The following is a 16,246-nucleotide window of genomic DNA, read 5'->3' on the forward strand; positions in this document are numbered from 1 at the left end:
CCTCTGGGAGGAAAAGGAAGGTCGTGCTGGCGGGATGCCAGGAGGATGCTGTGGGCTGGGTGGGCTGGGCTGCGGTGAGGAGCCTTCTGCCTGTTTGTTCTGGGCACCAGGAGATGCGAGGGGAGAGACACCTGGCAGAAAGGACCAAAGTCCCTATTTATGGCCTTGGGGGAGTTAATGTGTAATATTCTAGGATATAAGCTGCACTGCGAGGCGGGACCCTGAGCCCAAACCTGCAGGAGCCACTGAAAGCGGAGAGCTGTCGTGAGGAGTTGCCACCATGTCGGTGAGGATGCTGGCTCCCCTGCCACCCACTTTGTCCCGCCCTCTGTGCCCTCGCCTGAGTTGGGGCGGGGTGGGTGCTGAGGGAAAAGCACGGCTGCCCCCAGGGCCTCAGTTTCCCCATCTGTATAGTGGGGAGGTTGGATGGATCATCTCCACAGCTCTTTAACAGCTGGGTCCTCTGCTCCCCCTGGCACCTCTGAGCCCATCTCTTTTCCCGCTCTAGCCTCAGTTTCCTCATCAGTGATATTAATCTCAGCAATAATAATAACTGCTAACATCTGTGGAGCTTTATAAAGATGGAGAAACTGGGACTTGAAGATAAACGTGGATTTCCCATCGTGGCGCAGTGGAAACGAATCCGACTAGGAACCATGAGGTTGCGGGTTCGATCCCTGGCCTCGCTCCGTGGGTTAAGGATCCGGCATTGCCGTGAGCTGTGGTGTAGGTCGCAGACATGGCTCACATCTGGCATTGCTGTGGCTGTGGCGTAGGTTGGCAGCTGTAGCTCTGATTTGACCCCTAGCCTGGGAACCTCCATACGCTGCAGGTGCGGCCTTAAAAAAAAAAAAGTCAAAAGACAAAAAAAAAGAAGAAGAAGAAGAAGAAGAAGAAAAACGTGCCCAAGATCACAATCTGTAAATTGCTGGGGGCTGAGTCGGTGTTTTTGGAGGTCTGTGGCTGATTCTTTGATTCCAAATCCTGCTCTGCCATAACCTGCTGCGTGGCTTTGGACTGGTCACTGTCCCTCTCTGAGCACCAGTCTATCACATCTGGGGGACAGGATCGCAGACAGCATCTTCTGAGGACTGAGAGGTGTTTGGGTTTCCTACGTCTGTGCAACAGATTTATCCCCCAATAGTCTTGGCGCCTTGAGTCTGACACCCAGGTGTTGGGTGGGGCCTGGCTCCTCTGAAACCTCTGGGGAAGGATTCTTTCTTGTTGCTCCCAGGCTCCTTCGGTTGCCAGCAAACTGTGACGCTCCTTGGCTTGTAGCTGTATCATTCCAACCTTGGCCTCTGCCTTTGCAAGGACTTGTCTGTGTTTCTGAGTCCAAATTCCCCTCTTCTATTCCTTTTTCTTCTTCTTTTTTTATTTTTACAGCCTCACCCATGGCACATGGAAGTTTCCAGGCTAGGGAGCTGCAGCGGAAACCTACACCACAGCCACAGCAACACTGGATCCAAGCCGCATCTGTGACCTACACTGAGTTTGAGGCAACGCCGGATCCTTAACCCACTGAGGCTAGGGATTGAACCCAAATCCACATGGACACTCTGCTGGGTTCTTAACCCACTGAGCTGCAACGGGAACTCCATTTCCCTCTTCTCATAAGGACATCAATCACTTTGGACATAGAGCCCACCCGAAACCACTACTACCCTGTCCTAACTTGACCCCATCTCCAAATAGGTCACATTCACAGGCTCAAGGAGGACATGCTTTTGGGGGACGCTATTCAAGTCAGCGCAGGCAGGAGGCGGGGTGTGCCTGGAGGGTCCAGCGTGGAAAGCCGGCTGCTCCCCGCCCCCTGCCCCTCAGCGAGGACCTTTGCGTCCAGAGACTTTGCTGACTTTCTCCTTCTCCTGGTTGTCCCCTTTCTCTCCTTCTGCTTCAGAGACCACCTAGTCCACATCTCCTATTAAAATGGAGAGGGGGTTCTCTTGTGGCGCAGCAGAAATGAGTCTGACTAGTATCCATGAGGACTCGGGTTCAATCCCTGGCCCTGCTCAGTGGGTTAAGGATCTGGCATTGCCATGAGCTGTGGTGTAGGTCACAGATGCGGCTCGGATCCTGGGTTGTGGTGGCTGTGGAGTAGGCCAGCAGGTGCAGCTCTGATTCCACCCCTAGCCTGGAAACTTCCATATGCCACAGGTGTGGTCCTAATGAATAAAATAAAATAAAATAAAATAAAATAGGGAGGGAGTTCTCTTGTGGTGCAGTGGGTTGGGGATCAGGGATTGTCACTGCAGCAGCTCTGGTCACTGCTCTGGTGCGGGTTCGCTCTCTGGCCTGGTAACTTCCACATGCCACAGCGAGGCCAAAAAAAAAAAAAAAAAAAAGATGGGGAGACGGAGGTTCAGAAAGGGGCACAGCTGGCCCCTAGTCATTGGGCCAGTTAGGGGAGAGCTGGCACCAGACCCTGACCACTGACACCTGTCCCACCCCGTACCCCAGCTTTGCTTCTTTGGGAGGGACTGGACAACCTCCTCGAGTGGTAAGCTCTTTGTCTATCAGGGAGAGGCTGAAGGAGAATTTGAATCCTGTTTGTCTGGTGATCCAGCTGTTACATGAAGCACTGAGCAGAGGGATTAGGCCTCCTGCCCCTGAGCCCCACTTTCTCTAAGGCAGAAGATTTTTTTCCCCCCAGGGGGCATTTGGCCACATCTGGATAAATTTTGGGTTGTCACAGCTTGGGGGGAGGGTGCAATTGGCATACAGTAGAAAGAGATCAGAGATGCTGCTCAACCTCCTACGACACACAGGACAGTCCCGCAACACAGGATTATCCAGCCCAAATGTCAGGGGCACCCAAGCCTGGAAACCCCAGCTCTGAAGCATCACAGGGTCTGACACGACATTATGCTCCACTCTCCTGGGTGAAGCATGGCTGTATATACACATATATTGCTTTTTAGGGCTGCACCCTCGGCCTATGGAGGTTCCCAGTTGAGGAGCTGAATCAGAACTACAGCTGCCGGCCTGCACCACAGCCACAGCAACTTGGGATCCGAGCTGCGTTTGCGACCTACACCACAGCCCATGACAATGCCAGATCCTTAACCCACTGAGCAAGGCCAGGGATCGAACCCGCAACCTCATGGTTCCTAGTCGGATTTGCTTCCGTTGGGCCACAACGGGAACTCTGTCTTTTTATATTTTTTTAATTTCATTTTATATTTTTGGCCACATCCACAGCATGTGGAAGTCCCCAGGCCAGGGATTGAACCTGCGCCAGAGCAGTGACCCGAGCCACAGCAGTGACAATGCCAGATACCCAACTGCTGGGCCACCAAGGAACTCCCTAGGGCTGCTTTTTATTTTTTCTACATTTTTAAATTATGTATTCATTTCTTACTACTCTTATTATTATTAATATTTTTCTTTTTTGGCCCCCCTGTGGCATATGGAGTTCCTGGGCCAGGGATCAGATCTGAGCCATAGTTTCCATCTGCGCCTCAGCCGCCTGAACGCCGGATCCCAGGCCATCCTTTTAAAAGACACCGCCTCCTGGAGAACCTGTGTTCGAACTGGCTGATCGCTTCCCTCTTGCTTCGTCATGGAAGGAGGCGCTGCCAGCAGGGGAGTATCGATCCTGCCCCCACGGATACTGCCCTTGACTTTGGCAAAGCACCTCGGTCGCAGGAATTGGTTCAGGGCTTCCCAGGTGTGCTCCTTCCAAAAAAAAACCAAACAGGGAAGAGAAACTGCACAGTGTAAGTGCATTCTCCCGTAAAGCTCTAAATCTGCCTCCTGTGTGGCCCAACCTCACACCCTCCAGTTGTGGGTGTGAAAATTGGTCATTTTCTTGGGCTTGGGAATGAGCTTTGAAAACCCAGCTTCAAGAGCCTCCCTTTCAATCATCGTGAAGTTGTGGGAACTCCTGCTGTGTGGAACTTCAGGCCCCGCCGAGATCCTATGGAAAAATAGGAGGCAGAAGATTACTGTAAAAACAACAAGTCAGCATAATGACGACAGCGCCTCGATTTCCTTTCAGTCTGTGCCAAGCCTTATTCAGGGGCGCGCTCGTCCTCCCAACCAGCCCAAAGTGGGTACTGTTAACCTCAGGACACCCAACAGCATTAGTGGGCACTTGAAATAAATCAAATTAGCCCATTTTATAGATGTGGAAAATGAGGTTAGGAGAGGGACTTTTTTTTTTTTTTTTTGGCTGCGCCCGAGGCACATGGAACTTCCCGGGCCAGGGATTGAACCTGCGCCACAAGAGCGACCTGAGCTGCAGCAGTAACAAGGGCAGGTCCTCAACCTGCTGAGCCACCAGGGAACTCCTAGAGGGACTTTGATAGACATGTTCAGACATGTAACTCATGGAGTTTTATGGATGCTCGGTTTGGGATGGGCCAGGACCTGCCTGAGCTACAGTCATTTTCTGTGCCTGGTGCGCTTCTGTTTGTGCAAGAACTAGGCACACCCTTGTTTGGGGGATCCTGCTGTGGACAGCGTGCCTCATCACATGAACACATTTGTGAACAGCGAGGTCAGCAATCACTCTACCCATTTCATAGATGGGCAGACTGAGGTTCCTCAGCTGGAATGTCTAGATCCAGCTGTTCTAGTCAGTCTGGGGTGGATGAGAGCGAAGGCATATGGGCAAGAGGGGGCTCTGGGCTCTTTCCCTGCCCAGCTCAGTGCCCTCATGAGGGCAGAGGGAGGGTGAGGCCTGTGGCCGGGTGGGGACGGGGTGATGCTGGTGAGTGGGCTTCACTAGCAGCAGCGCACTGGGCACATGTGTGACCGATTTGTATGGGATGTGATTTTTGCCGGATGTTTCTCTGTTGGCACAGGGGAAAGTTGAGATTATGAACATGGACATGAAGGTGGGGAAAACCCTGAAGATCAAGGGCAAGATCGATGATGACGCTGATGGGTGAGCCAGCGGGAGGGCAGGCGGGGCGGGAGGCAAGGAGGACTGCCCCCAGTCCTGGGATGGGCTGGGAAGGTGGGGACGGCCAGGGCAGCCTTGCGAAATGGTCGGACCCTGAGAGCGACCTCAGGCCAGGGGGCCTTCTGGACATTCTTGCTCGCTTTCACGCCCCTCCCGCACCTCTGCTGGCCCCTCTCCTGTTAGGGCCTGTCTTCACATCGAGGCTGGGTTTGGGGAGCTTCAGCATTCATAAAGGACGCCGTATGTGCCATTCCCCGGCCCGACAGACACTGAAGCAGCAGGTGGATATATCCCAGACATCGTGCCCAGTCCTCTGTGGATCAGGTGTCTCTACTGAAGGCCCAAACCCTCAGGGACGCCCCTCTCATGACCCAGCTGAAGGGCCAGAGGCCAGCCTTTCACACACATTAAACCAGGGACAGCCACCAGGGGGTGCCAAGTGGTCTCATCTGCTTTCTCTCCCTTTGAATCAGGTGCAGCTCTCCTCCCCAGCCTTGGGCCCTCCTGTGTGCAGAACAAAGTCAGCATTCCTGGGGAGGGATCTTCACCCACGTTTGGTGGGGGAGGGGCAGGAAGCTGCTTGGCTTCTCATGGCAGAAGCCGAGAGAAAAGTCACCCTTTTCTCCTACTTGGGTCCCTCAAGGTTGCAGAAATGTGGGATACCTCTGGTCTGAGACCTCCCAAGGAAGGCGCCCCATGACTCAGAATGTCCCACTAAGGGACTCTGAAGGGCTAACCCAGGCTCTGGTAGTGATCCTGCCAAGAGAGCACAAAACTCCTGATTGCATACTTCTAATGACAGGGAGCTCACCACTTCAGGTGTATGACTTTTTTTTTGGTCTTTTTTGTCTTTTTAGAGCCACACCCGGGCATATGGTGGTCCCCAGGCTAGGTGTCAAATTGGAGCTGTAGCCGCGGGCCTACACCACTGCCACACCAAAGCGGGATCTGAGCCGCATCTGCAACCTACACCACAGTTCACTGCAGCGCTGGATCCTTAGCCCACTGAGCAAGGCCAGGGATCGAACCTGCATCCTCATGGATACTAGTCGGGTTTGTTAACTGCTGAGCCACGGTGGGAACTCCCGTATGACTTTTTTTTTTTTTTTTGGCTGCACCTGAAGCATGTGGAAGTTTCTGGGCCAGGAATCAAACCCATGCAGCAACTGGAGCCACTATAGTGACAATGCCAGATCCCTTAACCTGCCGCATTACAAGGGAAACCCCTGGTGTATGACCATTTATGGCCGGACTTAATAGGTCTTCAGATAGCTAAGCGATTCTTTCCTCCAGGATAGACACCTTCAGTTCCTGAATGTCACTATTACCCTCCTGTCCAAAGCCTCGGTCTGTGCTCTCCATGGAATGTGATCCTCCAGTGCCAAGTCTGATCAAGTTGTCACCTCCCTTGTTTTAACGCATAGACCTCAATTAACACAACCTTGGTGATTCTTCCAGCTTGTGGTCAACCAAGATCCTATGACCCAAGTTGCTTTACCGAGGGCTGGCCCCTTATTCGCACCTGTTCCTCCCTCCCCTGCAGCTTTGTCATCAACCTGGGCCAGGGGACAGACAAACTGGCCCTGCACTTCAACCCACGTTTCGGTGAATCCACCATCGTCTGCAACTCACGGGATGGCAACAGTTGGGGGAAGGAGCAACGAGACAGTCACATGTGCTTCAGCCCAGGGTCAGAGGTCAAGGTGAGGTCAAAGGGAAAGGGGCCAGAGGAAGATATCAAGGGGGAGGGAGCCCAGATGGTAGGGCACCCTAGCCTAGACATGTGCCAGGACAGTTTGAGCCACCAGGCACTGCCCGGGCCCCTTTTCAGGGTGTCCCCTGCTCTCCTTGATGCCCTCCCTCCCACCGCAGCTCATCGTGACCTTCGAGGAGGATGGATTCAAGGTGAAGCTGCCAGACGGGCACCAGCTGACCTTTCCCAATAGGCTGGGCTACAGCCACCTGAGCTACCTGAGCGTGCAGGGCGGGTTCAGCATTACCTCTTTCAAGCTAGACTGAGGGCCGAGCCGGGCCAGATTGCAAGTTCCCAGAGCGGATGCCTGAGCCCAAGCCGCCTCCAGCCACGGGGGCCCTGCCGCCCTCCGTCCTGGGTTCCTACCTGCTGTTCCTAAGCCTCTGCCTTCATTCCCCTCCCCCAAGGCCAAGAACCAAAAAAAGAACCCGCCTTTCGAGTCTTTCTGGTGGTAGGAACTGTGATGTTTCCACTATTTTAATGCTCCCAGCATCCTTAGGAAACAGACAAGAAAACGGGGGCACCAGGTCCCAGGACTGCCACGTGGGGGTTGTGCACGTAAACACCTTGAAGCCACCACTCCTGGCTGCCTGTCCCCTTTTGTCACCAGGGCAAGTGCCAAGCTGCCCTGAGGGATTCTGGTTCCAGGCACCTGGGTCAGGGGCTGTTCCCGGAACTGCAGATAAGGGCTCCCACCTGGCCTCTTATCGCAGGGACATTCATTCCAGCCTGGTTACTCAATTACCCCCCGCCTCGGCCCCTCCTCTCATTGGGAGCCCTGTGTGTGGGTGTGGGAGGGGGTGTGGGTTGGGGGCGGTTCTTGGCTTTCCAATCCCAGGACTGAGGGTATTCGAGCAGGTGGAGCTGACACTATGCTCTGAGCTCCTCAAGCATCTTGAAGGACAACTTTTTATCAAAAAAGCCTTTTTTAATCGGGTCCCAGAGGCAGGTCTGGGGTGCACACAGGAAGGTGGCGTTTCACCTGCTCTGAAGTCACACCTGATTTTCTTCTCTGAGGCTTCTGGGACAAGTAGGGGTGGCGGTGGGAGTATTGGGGCGGCAGCCTGAGCGAGGGCTGCGGCTCTCAGGCAGGTGATGGCGACCCTGCTGGGGGCAACTCCAGGATGAGCTGGGGCACGCGGTCCCTTTGGGAGAGGAGACAAAGGCTCTGTGTGGTGTGCTCCCCAGCCCCCATCCGTGGAGGGCAGCTTTCTCCGCACAAAGGCTGCCCTGTGAGGCTGGCCCTCCAGCTGGTGGGGGTGGCATGGGGTGGAGGTGGCCCCAGGGAATGGCTACTGGGTCCAGAGTGGCAGTGGGGCAAGGGTTGGGCGGGGGGAGGAGGTGGGGAGGCAGATCAGCCCAGCAGGACCCAGGAAAACACTGGGGGCCTGGAACAAGCTTGGTCTCCTCTGGCCTCCCTCCCATGTCTGGCCTGCAGAGGTGAGGAGGGATCTAGGACCCGCCTGGCAGGTGAGGGGCTGGCTCTGCACCTGGGCTGTCCATAGGCAGTGCCCGGAGCCCGTGCCCAGCGGCTCACACCTTGACCTCATCATCCTCCTCAGCATCAGCGAACTCGAAGGTGTTGGCTTGCACCGTGCTGGGCACGGGGGCCCTGCTGCCTGCCTGGGCTGCCCCCCACTCGTCGTCCAGGCTCTCCCAAGAGGACTGGGCCTGGGACAGCATCCCCACTGGCTCCCGCCGAGCATCCACCTCAGGGTAGTGGCGGCTGCTGCTTTGGCTGCCACCCCAGCCTGCTCCCCAGCGCCGGCCAGGGGCCATGTCAGCAGGTGCTGGGGGATGCTCTCCTACTGGACTGGCCCTGGCCTCAGCCACTGAGCCCAACCTAGCAGTTACCCCATTGGGGCAGTGTCCACGGGGTGGGGGGCTTGAGGCAGGGCCTGAGGGCTTTCCCAGAGGGGACAGGGGGGTTGCAGCTGGGGCCGGGGGATTTGCAGCTGGGGCTGGGGAATTTGCAGCAGGGGCTGGGGCTGGGGTCTCAGCCGCAGAGGCTTCTGAGAGGCTCATGACCCCCAGCATCTCACTGAGGAGAGAGGGCCCAAGGTCGAGGTCCAGGCGGAAGGACAGGAGGGAGTCAGAGCGGCGAAGCTCAGGCTCAGAGGGGAAGGAGTTCTCACGGTCTCGGTCACGAGGCTTTTCTGGACGAGACAGGCGGGAGATGGTGCAGAATCCAGAGTCCAGGCCTGGAAGACAAATAGGGACCAGGGTCATAGCTAGGGTCCCTAACCAGGAATTGGGAAGGGGAGAGCCAGGACCCACCCCAACTTGCTATGTGGCCTTTGGCAAACTACCCCCCCATCTTTCCAAGACAGTGAAGCCGTAATTCCTTGTGTGATCTTCCTGACAGTCTTGGAAATCTTCATTCTCATTTTGCAGATGAAGAAAGTGAGGCTCAGTCTGGGACGAGGGGAAGGGCTTGCCCAGAGCCAGAGTCTGAGGGGCTGGAACCAAACCTGGAGCTCAAATCTCCCGATTCTCAGCCCCCACCGTGAACTTGCATAACCCCTGGTCCCCTGCCATGACAATGGCCCACGGCTGCGGGTAAACCCACAGCACACGGGCTGGTTTGTGGGCACAGGGATGGAACCAGCAGCCAGAGTCTGACTGCATAGAGATCAAGACCCCAAGGGCAGGCAAGTGGGCTCCAAAAGTCCTCTGTCCCAGCCCCCGGCTCCGGGACCATCAGGCCTGAGACACAGTGGGGGTGGGGACTGTGGACCAGCCCTCAGTGGAATTCCCTTGCCCCTGGTGCTGGGGAGACGTGCAGGGCAGGGAATGGCCACCAGGTGGCAGCAGGGGCCCCAGTTCCCAGGCGCGCTTTCCAGAGGCGCCAAGGGAGCCCTGCTACACTCGACCTTGCAAAAGGGCCTCTCTCTGGCTTCTGTCCACGTGAGTGGTTTTCCAAATTTGTGGAGTTACAGGAACCTCTGTTCAAATAACAATACAGCAACAGCTCCCGTGTCCTGAGCACCCAAAATGCGCCAGGTTCTGGGCCATTCCAGAGGTGTGTGTCATCTCACTGAGTCTTAGCAATGACCCCAAGGGACCCATTCATGACACAGGCCAGGACCTGACTTTCCAGTGGTCAACCGGCTCCCTGGAAATCAGGCGGGACCAGAATCTGAATCTAGAGCCCTGGCTCTTGGTCTCCCCACTACATCATCTGACGCCAGGCGGCTGCTTGCACGGAAGGGGGCTGGAGGGGGTGGGCTGTCCTAGCTGAGGGACCCGGAGAGGGAGAGGCAAGTTGGGGACAGGAAGAGCTCAAACCCCATCTTCCCACGCCTCTGCCTCAGTGTGTTTAGGGGAGTGGGCTGGTTCCCATGCTGTGACCCCCTCCTCGCCATCCAGGATCTGGGGTTTGCACCTGACCTTCCTGAAGACCAAGCTATTGCAGAGAAAAGAGCCCACTTGGGGCTTGGCTGAACCCAAGAACCCCCGGGTTTCAGCCTTGAAAAAACGGGTGGATGGCTGCCCAGGCTCTCACCGTAACTGGAGTGGCCGTCCGTGGAGGTGGCGGGGCTGCGGTCAAAGCTGAGCTTGCCCACCACGAGGCTGTCGTAGGCGGCCTGGTTGAGCTGAGGCAGGGAGATGGCGTTCTTGATGATGGGGGAGACGGCGGGCGGAGCCGGCGACGGCGCGGGCGGGGAAGCCATTCGCCGCGGCGGTGTCCCCACCCTCCGCATCAGCTGCAGCTTCTTGGCCAGGAAGTTGCGGGGCGAGCGGTGGGTGCCCCCGGAGCTGCCACCGTGGTTGCTGAGGAAGGAGGTGTCGCCGAAGACGTCCCCGCCGCGGCCCACGTGCATGGTGTGGCGGAAGTCCCCGAGGGGGGGGCTGATCATGTCCGCTGTCAGCCGTCTCTTCCCCTGCGAGCTGGACACCCAGCCCACGGGCGAGAGCTTGCCCAGGCTCATGGCCGGGGTTCCTCCGGCCCCCTGGGGACCCGGCATCAGCTCTGGCAGTTCACCACTGCTGGTCCATGCCCTCCTGGGGCTTGGGGAGGGCAGTGGGCTGGGCTAAGGGTCCAGTTCTTGGCTCCCTCCTTCTTGGTGGAAGGGGGTGGATGGAGGTGGCCCCTCTGCTCTCCTAAGGCGCTGACCCCAAATGCTGAGGCTATGGGGGGTCCATGGCTTGTCTCTCCCTGCGGCTTGGCTCCCAGCCCCGTGGAAGCAGCTGTAGCTGTTCTGTCCAAGAACAGAGAAGGCGCCCAATGTGCCTCGAACTGGGACAGCCCCCCTCCTGCCCAGGGTGGAGACCTAAAAGAAAGAGAGAAAAGTGGTGGGAGGCCTGGAGACAGCCGGGGTCCAAATAAAAACAGCTAAAGAGACCAAATGATGGAGACAAAATGCTGAGCAGACCCACGAGGAGGACACTTGCTGCCTGGTTCCAGGTATAGGAAATTTCAGAACAGGCGAAACAAAACAAGAGTGATCAAGGAGTTCCCGTTGTGGCTCTGCGGGTTAAGACCCTGACTAGGATCCATGAGGACATGGGTTTGATCCATGACTGTGTTCAGTGGGTTAAGGATCCGGTGTTGCTGTGAGCTGTGGTGTAGGTCGCAGACGTGGCTCGGATCCCTCATTGCTGTGGCTGTGGTATAGGCCGGCGGCTACAGTTCGGATTAGATCCTTAGCCTGGGAACCTCCATGTGCCGTGTGTGTGGCCCTAAAAAGACAGGGAAAAAAAAAAAAAGTGATGGAGATTGGAATTGTGGTTGCCTTTGAACAGGTATAGACTGGGAGAGGCCATGAATGAAGTGCCAATAGCTTATCATCACACATTTAGCCCAGCCAACAGCCCCGGGGGCGGAGGGAGACCCCATAGAGGAGAAAGAGGCTCAAAGAAGCCAGGGGACTTGCCCAAGGCTACACAGCAGACAATGTGGAAGCAGAGCCCCTGACCTTGAGCCCTTAGCTACACTGCCTCCTGCTGGCGGGTTGAGTAGTATGTCACCTCCCTTCTCTGTGGGTTAAATTGTTTTCCACTCAAGAGAGATCCGGAGGGAGGAGGTGCCTGGCATAAGCTTTATGAACCGCTGTGTAAACAGCCAGTGCAGAGGCCTCAGACCCTTCGCCTCCAAGGTACTTCCTGGAAAAAGGATTCTGTGGTCAAAAGTGGTTTTTCCAGCTGCCTACTACATGCCTGAGCGTATTCAAGGCTCTGAAAAGGCCCGCAGGAAAGAACGTGATTTTAGTTTTTTGAATTGATGTAAAGTCTTGTTACCAGCGACCGAGTTTGGGAAAGAGCTCGGCTGGTGCCAAGCGCTCTTCCTTGCCTCCGGCGCCCCCCCCCCCCCGCCCAATCCCTTCCCCTCCCTCCTCCCCAATCCCAGGCTTCGGCCTGCTCTCATCCCTTCTAGCATCATAGAAAGAGCCTGCTGGAGGACACCTATGAGCCTGGAATCCCACATCCTGTTTTTCTGTGTCCTCGGAGAGGCCAAGCTTGCTTAAGGTTACATCAAGAGAGCCAGGAGAGACATCAGCTCAGAGCTTCTGACTCATGTTGCCTTAACAGGCCCGTGGAGCCCCGTCTTGCCTCCCCGGATCAGCCACACACTTGGAAGGTGGGGCCACTGCCTGAAGTTCCCAGCCTCCCTTCCTCTCAGCGCTCAGCAAGGGCCAGGTCCCTATCCGTTTAATCACAGGAGTTCTTTGTGATACCTTCATGCCGAAGGCGTGACCTTGCCACCTCCATGTGAAGGTGGATGGAGGATTCGATGGCCTTCCAGTGTGACCTTGGTCAAGTCACTTACCACCACAGACCTGAGACCTGAGCTGATAAAAGCTGATAAGGATCCTTAACAAGAACACCTTGTCAACTTCAAAAAAAATTTTTCTTTTTTTTTTTTTTGCTTCCACCTCCAAGCCTAAAAATCTCCATACTGCCCTTCAAATGTGATTTGAAATTCAAAAGAGGTTAAATAACAAGATAAAAACAAAGAAGGCAATAAAACAAAGCTTGCTTTGTTTTCGGGCTACATTCCCTTCCCACCAGCTCCTCCCCCTACCCCGACTCCTCCCCCTGGGGGGGGGCTCTGAATCATCCCTCTCCCTGGCATCCCGGGCACCAAGCAGCCCCCACCAAGCAGCCCTCTTGGAATGTTTGCTGAAGTTACGAAGCGCTCTGCCGTCGGCCAACCACTACATGATGTCACCCGATTCTCCGACAGCCCCGAAAAGCTGGAGGGTTAGCCCATTTTATAGGAAGAGTCAAGGCCCGGAGAGAAGGAACTTGGCCAAGGTCACGTGGCAGGTACCTGGCACGGGCCAGGTTTCCCTGCTCTGCAGAGAAGAGGACTGAATGGGGGGGGGAGTTGAGAAGTGGGGAGGTATCCTTCTGAAATGCCATGGGGTGGGGGGGACGGACATTGTGTCTGTCATGTGGCCACAGCTACCTCTCCCCGGCCCCCATCAGCTGTTTCTAGAAGCAGCCCCTCCTTCTGCAGAAGGGGCTCTGGCCCTCAACCAACCCCCGTGGCCACTGTGACTTGGACGACCAGTTACTGCCCCAATGTTGTGATGACCTCAGATGCCTCTGGGCATCTCCTAAAGACCTCCACCCCACCCACCCCTGAGACCTGCAGCGTTGTGGGGCCGAGGGCAGGGCACTGCTACTGGGGGTCTGTTTTTCCACGTGGAGAGCAAGAACAGCGTCAAAGGCAAGTCCTCTCCCAGGGGAACTGTAAGAGTGGGAGATGCCGGAATAAAACTCTTGGATCCCGAAGCGAGGCAGCCCTGTGTTCAAATCCAACATCTTACACTAGAACCTGGGGACCCCTGATGGCAGACTATTTGGCATGTGACCCTGATGGCAGAGTGCTGCTGGTGATCAGGTGTGCCGCCCGCACCACCCTCTCCCCAGGCGCTGGAGTAAAGCAGGGCTCTGGTTGTCCCGGAACATGGCCTATCTCCCCTACCCAGCCCAGGAACGCTACTTGCTAATGCTCACAAACACCCATTTCACAGATGTGAAAAACGAGGCACAGAAAGGGAACTGACTTGCTCCAGGTCAGAGCGCAAAAAAAGTGGCTTGGCTGGGAACCTGGCCAGGGTTCCACCAATGCGGGGTATGGGGGGTAGGGGTGAGAGATGAAGGCCACAGGGGCTTGGGGAAGAGCTGTTGGAGGCAGTGGCAGACGCCCAACTGCCAAGCTCAGAAGGGCAGGTCTGGGAGGCGGGGCACTCAGCTCTGCAGAGTCCGTGTCTGTGACTTGAGCTCGAGTGGCCGCCGTGCGGCCTCAGGGTCCCAGGAGTCCTGATGTTTACCCTCCAGAGGATGGTCAGGCCTGGGTACTCGGTAGGAGCTTACTCAATAGCGCTGATGGCCCCAAGGACAAGGTTTGGGGCGGAAGCAGAGACCGCACTGCCAGAGGCCCATAGGGGTCGCTGTGGAGGCACATGTGGTTGGAACAGGCCACAGCTGTCGGAGGGAGGAGGGGGAAGGGGGCAGAGGCCAGGCTGTGGCCGCGTGGGGGAGGCTGCACCCTAGCCCTCACCTAGGGGTCACCGATTAGCAGCACCAGCTCTCATCCTGGAGGCCACTCGCTGCCCAGAGCCCCGTTCCGCAAGCGTCCGGCTGGGTTTTAACACCACCCCTACCGCTGGACAGAGGGACGTGTCTCGGTTAGGACCGCTCTGACCTCTTTTTAGGGGTTCACTCCCTGGGGGCTGCCTTCTCATGCCCTTCGAGTCCAGCCCCTTCGAGATGGGAACACGGAGGCCAGAAAGGGTAGCAAGCTGTCTGCAGTGGCAGCAGAGACCCGGTTCTCAGGACTTCAAGGGGGAGAGTGGGAGGGAGCGCCGTGGGCCACAGGGGAGAAACGGGGAGGCGGGGGGAGATGCTTTTTCCTCAACACCTCGAGTTGGAGCCAAATCAGCCTCTGACTCTGCGAGGCTGACTTGGCTTCGGCTGAGTCTCCCCCAGGCCTGGGTTCCGGTCCCTGCACCGCGTCCCTCCATGCCCCCTCCCCTCGCTGTGGTGTCCCGGCCAGTCCCTTGGCCCCTCTGAGCCTCAGTGTCCCGATCCAGAAAATGGGCTTAAACCTCTTGACTCTCCCGTGGCTCCGCAAGACGAGAACAAGCTCGAGGGCCGTCGGGACTGGAAATCCGAGAGACTAGCTCGGAAGCACTCCCTCTGGGAGGTACGGGGTTAGAATGTGGAGGGTCGCTCCGCGGGGAAGGGGGCAGCCGTCTGCCTTGGCCGGAGGGGAACTGGACGGGATGACCTCATCCGCCGCTCCGGCCTGGAATGCGGCGGCTGGGGAGGGGGCTGGGTGCCTGGTCCATCTCCCCAGCGGTTCCCCCAACTTCCCGCTCTCCGCGCCGGCCTCGCCAAGGGGCCCGACATTCCGACGACACCGAGCCCCCTCCTCGTTCCTTCCCTTCCTTTCCCAGGGCAGGAAGGAGCGCAGACGGCCCTCGGCTCGCCCCCTCCTCCCGCGCGCCGCTTTACCTCCCAATTCTCTGCCCCCCTCCGCTCGCCTGGGACATTGCAAAACAACCCGAAAATTTGGAGCGTCCCCGCGCCGCTCCGGGCAGGCCTGTTGGCACCCCGGGCGCCTTTGGCAGGCTGGCCTCTCTTCCCTGCCCAGGCCCGGAGAGCCTAGAGGGGTGCCAAGTCCTGGCGGGCGTCCACGCCCACTTCGGGTTCGACGACCCGGGGGGCAGCTCGCGGTTACCTTCTCGAGCCCCGGGAGCGGGGGCTGAAGGGCGGACGCGGCGGCGGCGGCGGCGGCGGCGGTGGCGGTGGCGCGTCCCGGCGCGCAGCCCTGGCGAGTGGCTGGGCCGGTCTGCGCCGCCCTGGCCGCGGGCTCCGCCGGCTGCCTCCCGGGGCGGGGGCGGGGTGTGGGCGCGCTCCCTCCTCCCGCCTCTCTCCTCCCGCCTGCGGGCGGGGCCGGGCCCCCGTCCCGGGCACCGATCACGCCGCCCGAGTGGCAGTGGCAAGAGCTGGAGGGGGAGCGGCGGGGGCGCCAGGTCCGGCTCTTGCCCGCTGCCCGGGGCAGGGGGTGCTAGAGAACGTGCGGGTCGCCAGGACGAGTTGACTCGGGTCCCCGTCTCCCAAACCCTCTCCCTGCGTGGCCTTGCTGCGTCCTGACCTGCTAACTCTCGCTGCTGGGCACTCCAGGCGCTCCCTGCGGGACGTTGAGGAATCCGGAAGCCGGATCTCCGAGGCCGTGCATGGTAGAGACCGCCTTAGACCTTGAGTTCTACAAATTGGATGCCCACTCCGTTTCTCCCAACCCCCATGCCTTTCACTCCAGCACAGGTCCTGCGGGGGCCAGGACATAGACTTAAGTCATACTGGGGCGCAAGCCACTGGTGGAGTGGTGTGGTGTCGTGCTCAGGGCTGTGGACCTTAGACCCTAACAGCCCTGCTTCCTATCCTGTCTCCATTGCTACTTATCCTTTCTGCACCTCTGCTTTCCCATCTGTACAATGGGATAATGACAGTAGGCATCGGATGGTATGTTGTTAAGTGTTCTCTGCTGTGTCAGCACCTAGGAGGCTTGTTGAGCTAGTCCATGAGGTCACAGCTCAGGTGGATGGGTTCCCAAAGCTTTGCTGAAC

The 16,246-nt window shown here is 57.6% G+C and overlaps 2 protein-coding genes across 3 annotated transcripts; one reads left to right on the forward strand and one right to left on the reverse strand.

Moving 5' to 3' along the window:
* Positions 256–7,039, forward strand: LGALS2 (galectin 2). The gene is given in 4 exon segments (NM_001142842.1): positions 256–286; positions 4,809–4,891; positions 6,453–6,612; positions 6,782–7,039. Coding segments are annotated over 4 exon segments (396 nt in total). The 5' UTR covers positions 256–280; the 3' UTR covers positions 6,929–7,039.
* Positions 7,109–15,914, reverse strand: CDC42EP1 (CDC42 effector protein 1). 2 transcript variants are annotated; one of them, XM_003481554.4, is made up of 3 exons: positions 15,358–15,749; positions 10,168–10,936; positions 7,109–8,863 (listed from the first exon to the last, which is right to left on the reverse strand). In XM_003481554.4, exons 2-3 carry the CDS (start codon positions 10,628–10,630, stop codon positions 8,196–8,198), a joined length of 1,131 nt encoding a protein of 376 aa, XP_003481602.1. In that variant the 5' UTR covers positions 10,631–10,936; positions 15,358–15,749; the 3' UTR covers positions 7,109–8,195. The 2 variants fall into 2 exon arrangements, with proteins under 2 accessions (XP_003481602.1, XP_013852987.1); XM_013997533.2 differs by lacking the exon at positions 15,358–15,749 and adding an exon at positions 15,775–15,914 and having other exon boundaries at positions 7,127–8,863.

This window comes from Sus scrofa, chromosome 5 (genome assembly GCF_000003025.6).
Source record: "Sus scrofa isolate TJ Tabasco breed Duroc chromosome 5, Sscrofa11.1, whole genome shotgun sequence".
In the NCBI taxonomy this organism is placed as follows: domain Eukaryota; kingdom Metazoa; phylum Chordata; class Mammalia; order Artiodactyla; family Suidae; genus Sus; species Sus scrofa.

What these genes read in the sequence shown, in the direction of transcription:
- CDC42EP1 (XM_003481554.4), bottom strand. Translation starts at nt 10,630, where the DNA reads ATGCCGGGTCCCCAGGGGGCCGGAGGAACCCCGGCCATGAGCCTGGGC. An exon ending in GGACGGCCACTCCAGTTACG is followed by an intron (nt 8,864 to 10,167) that starts GTGAGAGCCTGG and finishes TTTGTCTTCCAG; the next exon opens with GCCTGGACTCTGGATTCTGC.